Below are 6,000 nucleotides of genomic sequence, written 5' to 3'. Positions count from 1 at the left end.
AACTAAGCACTGTTATGCACAATAATTCATTGTGCATGTGTCTTTGGATGTGCAACGGATTACTGAGGGCCGGATTAGTGAGAGTCTAGTGTACTTGAATGTATGGGTTCAACAGAGCAATAGAATCTGGCACTTTCAAGGTTTGTGGTCTGTAGCACCATACATTACTCTGTATACCCGGATCTTCATAAAGTTATACACCAGACTTAAAAAAGTTATTGACCAAAGTGGTCATCTGTTCTGGTAACTGACTGGAGAATCTATATGTTTTTATACATCAAGGTCTGTGCTCTTTTGCTAACATGAAGAGGCATAAAAAAAAAACAAACCGGATTAGTGAGAGTCTAGTGTACTTGAATGTATGGGTTCAACAGAGCAATAGAATCTGGCACTTTCAAGGTTTGTGGTCTGTAGCACCATACATTACTCTGTATACCCGGATCTTCATAAAGTTATACACCAGACTTAAAAAAGTTATTGACCAAAGTGGTCATCTGTTCTGGTAACTGACTGGAGAATCTATATGTTTTTATACATCAAGGTCTGTGCTCTTTTGCTAACATGAAGAGGCATAAAAAAAAACAGACCAATAAGCCACCCCAGAGTCTCTTTTCACCATCACCACCACATTTTCCTCCTTTAACCCAACATCCATGTTTTTCTGTACTGTCTCCAATCAAAGTGACCTGAAAAATCTTAGCTTGACCCTGCTGCCATTTCACTATTGTACACAGCCACTCTTGTAACAAGAAATGGATGACCTCAAAATCCTGCATCACCTCTGATGTGAGAGTGAGCTTCTAAAGTATGTCACGACCTACATCAGGTTACAACACTCAAGTGCACTAATATCATGGGATAAACAAGAACTAAATTTTTTTTCCATTTCAATTCATATTACATCTTACATTTTTAACCACACCTTTTTTGTGGCAGTAGTATTTAGTTTATATAGAATAAACACCAAACTTCAGATGTGTGACAAACTGACCACTAAATACATTCAATGTACACACCATCATGATCTTTATTACATAGCATTAAAGGATTTACAGATGTTGCGGGCTGAAAGTAACAGAAACTGAACCAAAATTTAATTGTACAAATCAACTAACACTGCAAATACGTATAAAATTTTATTTCACATAATTAAAGCAGACTCAGCATTAAAAGAACATGGAAAGTATTTAACTACAGCTGATGCAGCAGATATGACAAATAGTACAAAATTTATGTTAGAAAGCTATCAAATCTACAAAGGAACTTTATGAATAGTGGGCCTGTACAATCACTAATACCTTAGTTTAGCAGTGTCTATACCTGTGGTGAAACTTTCTGACAGAATAAAAAACTGTGTCAGACTGGGACTCGAGCCTGCACCCATGCCTTTTACTGAGTGAGATGCCGAGGCAATACTCCTGATCTGCCTTCACAGATTCAACGATCAGGTATCTTTTTCTTATTTTCTAAACTTCACAAAAGCTCTCCTGCATACCTTGTTGGATTAATGATCCTAAAAGAAAGCATGCTGATGGGAAATGGCTTAGCAACAGCCTAGGGGTTATTTCCAGAATGAATCTTACACTCTATAGTGGAGTGTGTGCTGATCTGACTGGTTGCGGCCATAAACATATAGCTACATTTTCCACACTGCCCTGCACAATCAAGAGTCAATATTGCTCACAGTGTTTCTGATGTAGAATACATAGGACTGTAACACTTGTGCCAGCATGATGATACTATTCAGACATGAGTGGAAGCTCAGGTGTTCGGCAAGATATCGAGGATATTTGAAAAAATATTTTTAAAAAGCAGTTCATGCTATGGTCATGAAAATATTTTGTGCATCTGCAATGCTGCTTTGTTAATCATTTACATTGGTGCAGGGAGTAACCACGTTCCAGTCACAGAGCTATTTGCAAATACAACACAGAAACTGATGAAGCCTTAAAGCCTGACTGTCTGAAACAGACTGGTTATCAAATATGACTGTAGAATTATAACTAGTGGGAAAAGTGGTTTTAAATGCCTTCATAGGTCAAGCAGCAATGAAAATAGTATAAACCAAGTGATATCATTTTCCATCCCACTAATGTTATGCATATATAGTTAAAAACCCTGTCGTTGAATTGATGGAGATAGGTATTACAACTATAGGAAGATGTGTACTGTACAAAGGTTTTACAATGTATTGCTGATAACACAAAAAAGAAATGTTTCATAGTGCAGTTTAACACTGTGTACAAAACTTTGTACATATTCCTCTCAGTTGACCAGAGGGGAAAAAAAGTGTCATCCATATGTCACATATGATCTAAATTAATCAGTTACACAAATTATTGATTACAGTGAAGTGATTCTATAATTTCAGCTTTCTGTAGTCAAAGCGTACACACTACTCTTCAACCGCTGAACAACTGTAACTTATAAATGTGTTCATTAATTTGTGCAATGAACCATGTACTACAAACATTTTGTAATCAAGGTGTCCTGCAGTCTATATGAAGCTGAGGAATGCCTTTATTTGTATATACATATAAAAGGTTGCCTGTTTTATTATTTATTTCATTTTCACCAGACCAGCCCCATTGGTAACAGGAAGAGGACACACTGAAAACCAATTAAAACTTAAAAAACCTATGAGGGCAAAACAGTAAATTCACAACTGCTGACAATGAGCTTGTAGACTGGTGCCACTCTGGCTAAATAAAATAATAAAACTAGCAGCCTTGTCTATGTACATATGTGTCATTCATCAAGAACAAAGTACTGAATCATTCACTGGATGGAAAGCATTATTTTGAAGAGGATACAATACTGTCCTCACAAGATTTCAACGTACATTGTGCATAACTGATAAACCATTACGTTTCAAATCAGTATCCACTTATATGCCACAGCTTTTCTTTAGCTCATTTTGTTTCCAAAAAATCAAATGTCACAAATTATTTAGGGGTAATCGGAGGGAACAGCTATTCCCAAATTTTGGCAAATCTCATAGTATGCTCTCAATTATTCCTTTTTTAGGATCTCAGTTTTAAACAACAGTAATACCCCTACAGCAAAAAATGAAATCTAACTGCATACATTAAGTTCAGAACCCAGCAGCATGACACTTATCTCAGACAGAAAAACAGCAAATAATGGACACCACAAAAGTGACAGTTAAATCTATTTTGCAATGGTACAAATGTTCATCATTTATGGCAAAAATCCACAAGGGAATTAATTATTTTATCTATTTTCATTCTTTTAAATGAGGTTAACTCTTAACTGCCTGTTAATGGGCTTAAAATCAGCAAGAGCAAGCTGCTTTGTGAAAACAGTCTCCTGCAACATGTTTTTTCCTTTTTGTCACAGGAAAATAGTATAATCTAGTACAGAAAGAAATTCTGTCCACCAAATTCTATGTAGTCACTTGCTTCCTTTTCACTTTTCCTGTCTCTACTTCTAAGAATGGTGTTCACATCTTATTTTGATGAAAGACTAGTTCATAATACCAAGTTACATATGGAAAACTATGTTTATCAGCAAAATATACATGTCACACAGTGTCACATCAAGAAAAACAAGGAACCATAAGGCATTTCAAGTCCAGGGTAAGGTATTAAATTTCAGGACATCCCACAAGGCACAGTCACTTGAAATACAGCATCAGGAAAGGCAAAAATCTAAGTGAAAATTAATATTAAAAGAGTTACTGCAGGGTTCAAATGGCTCTGAGCACTATGGGACTTAACTGCTGTGGTCATCAGTCCCCTAGAACTTAGAACTAGTTAAACCTAACTAACCTAAGGACATTACAAACATCCATGCCAGAGGCAGGATTCGAACCTGCGACCGTAGCGGTCTTGCGGTTCCAGACTGCAGCGCCTTTAACCGCACGGCCACTTTGGCCGGCAGCTACTGCAGGGAAATAAAGTAAAAAATCAGGACATCAACAAAAATGGAAGTGATAAACAGCTCACATCTTGTGTGTTGTATACATGTACTGTTTACATGTAATTTTGTTGTCAAAAATTTTTCAATACATATAACCCTATTATGCCCATCATGGAGTTTCCAAGATAATACAAAACTATGATGACAATATGGAACTGAGTACAAAGGCAACGGAAATATTCAAAGTTTTCAACTTCTTAGTTTCTATGACCACTTTAAATCTGTCTTGATTTGACACAGAAATGGAAATAGTTTTAAACAGTATGACACATTCAGTGATGCATCACCTGACGAAGATGGCAAATATCAAGTCAAGTCAATGGAAAAAAATTTCTATTCAGTAAATATTACACACACAAAAAAATGTTTACAGGGAACACTCAGTCTTTTACACATATAAAAAGAAATCACTGAAGTGTTTGTGCGCAGTCAAACAAGGTGATACAAAACTGAAGTAATGCATGTTGTACAAAAATAATTATGTTTAAAAGGATTGCCACGCAGCATTACAAATTTACACTATGACTAGGTTGCATTATGAGATTTATGTGCAAAATACATATAAACATACTAATCTATTGGCACTCTACTTAACTTATGGATTTACTGTAAATTCAACTCTAAACAGTTCCGTATAACAACGAGAAATATTCAGTTACTGGAGATGATACTGCAGGGAATACAAATAACCCTCTTTCATGCAACAGATTATGTTGTGATGAGATTGGAAAACAAACGGGTATTCCAGGAGGAGTTGGTCTATTGACTTCTTGCTTTGTAACTTAGAGATAAAGGTAGTACATGATCGTGAGGAAAGGTTACCAGTAACATTGCTGACATTTGTTTTCCAATTTTTACAGAACTTATCTGATCAACTACCTGATGCAACTGAAAACCAACTGCTCTTATTTCTAAAACTTCCACATAAATAGTCAACAACTTAACAAGATAAATACATAATAAATATTACTAAAAACCTATCTTAAAAGCAGGCAATATCAAGTCTCAAACATTTATTACCAAAACTGTTTCCATTATGCTTGGAGCAAGCACACTGAAACATCACCTGCCAATAGAGAGACAGGGATCATTTTATTCACACTGTTGCAAGCACTCATTTTTAATGACAAAATCTAAAAACAAACATCACATTAGATAATTCCCAGTACTCATACTGGGTAATTTATATAAGCATAAACCACATACACAAAATCAATGTCTTCTTCATGAACTTCAGTTCTTTTTCTGTTTCACTTTTGTGTCAGAAGATGGTACAAGTGTAGAAATGTGTTTAAAATATTTCCGGAATAAAGGGTGGCATCTCAATCCAGGAATCATAACAATAGTTGTCACTGCAAATAACCAAAACATCAGTCATTAATACAAGTTTGTGGCAGTTTCTTTCCAAACATGTACCAATGTTCTGAACTTACCCAGTATATAAGTCAGAAGCAAATTATTCATCACGTTCCCCAGCCAAGCGAGAAATGTCAGGACAACGACAACAGACGTGTAATACTGAAACCAAAATAATTTAGAATTAGTGTTTCAAATAGTGAGACACCCAGATTTTCTGCATGCGATATTTCCTTTGTTACTAGCAATGTACCTTTTGCAACAAGTGAAACCTCTAAAATCTGTTGTAGGACATAGTACGCAAATTGTTAATTTTTTGTTATCTTATTAGTTCAAAATAGAGATTACTCACATTTTAAAAGTTGCAGCCTATTTATGAGCTACTTAATTGGAGATATTCTACCAAGGTGAACAGAATAATGTGGCATGTCTAATGACTGGAATGTCATTAGATCTTGTAACGGCTAACAGATGGGTCACTAAAATGTGTAGTATCAATACATACGATCACTAGTATTCAAACATGCCTCCATCTACGAAATCATGCTGACACTGGAGATTCCACATGATCCAGTGTAATGGGTGAAAACTGCCACTGGCAAATTACTACATGCAATAAAGTGGTGACAATAGAGACCACTATTAACTACTACCAACACCAACTACTCGTAGGCCCCATTGCAGCAAATTACCCACCAATTA

At 35.7% G+C, this 6,000-nt stretch overlaps 1 protein-coding gene across 2 annotated transcripts in view; it reads right to left on the bottom strand.

Annotated features, from left to right (window-relative positions):
* Positions 1–1,009: 1,009 nt before the first annotated feature.
* Positions 1,010–6,000, bottom strand: part of LOC126475378 (ADP-ribosylation factor-like protein 6-interacting protein 1) — a 60,477-nt gene continuing 55,486 nt past the window's right edge. For both annotated transcript variants that reach the window (XM_050103213.1, XM_050103205.1), the window contains exons 4-5: positions 5,376–5,460; positions 1,010–5,294 (exon numbers count right to left, since the gene is read on the bottom strand). In XM_050103213.1, coding sequence (XP_049959170.1) covers positions 5,176–5,294; positions 5,376–5,460 — 204 coding nt within the window. In that variant the 3' untranslated portion in view covers positions 1,010–5,175. The remainder of the gene's footprint in view (positions 5,295–5,375; positions 5,461–6,000) is intronic.

Source organism: Schistocerca serialis, chromosome 1 (assembly GCF_023864345.2).
Source record: "Schistocerca serialis cubense isolate TAMUIC-IGC-003099 chromosome 1, iqSchSeri2.2, whole genome shotgun sequence".
Lineage (NCBI taxonomy): Eukaryota > Metazoa > Arthropoda > Insecta > Orthoptera > Acrididae > Schistocerca > Schistocerca serialis.
The sequence above is the reverse complement of the archived record's forward strand: the minus strand, read 5'-3'. Positions and strand labels throughout refer to the sequence as shown.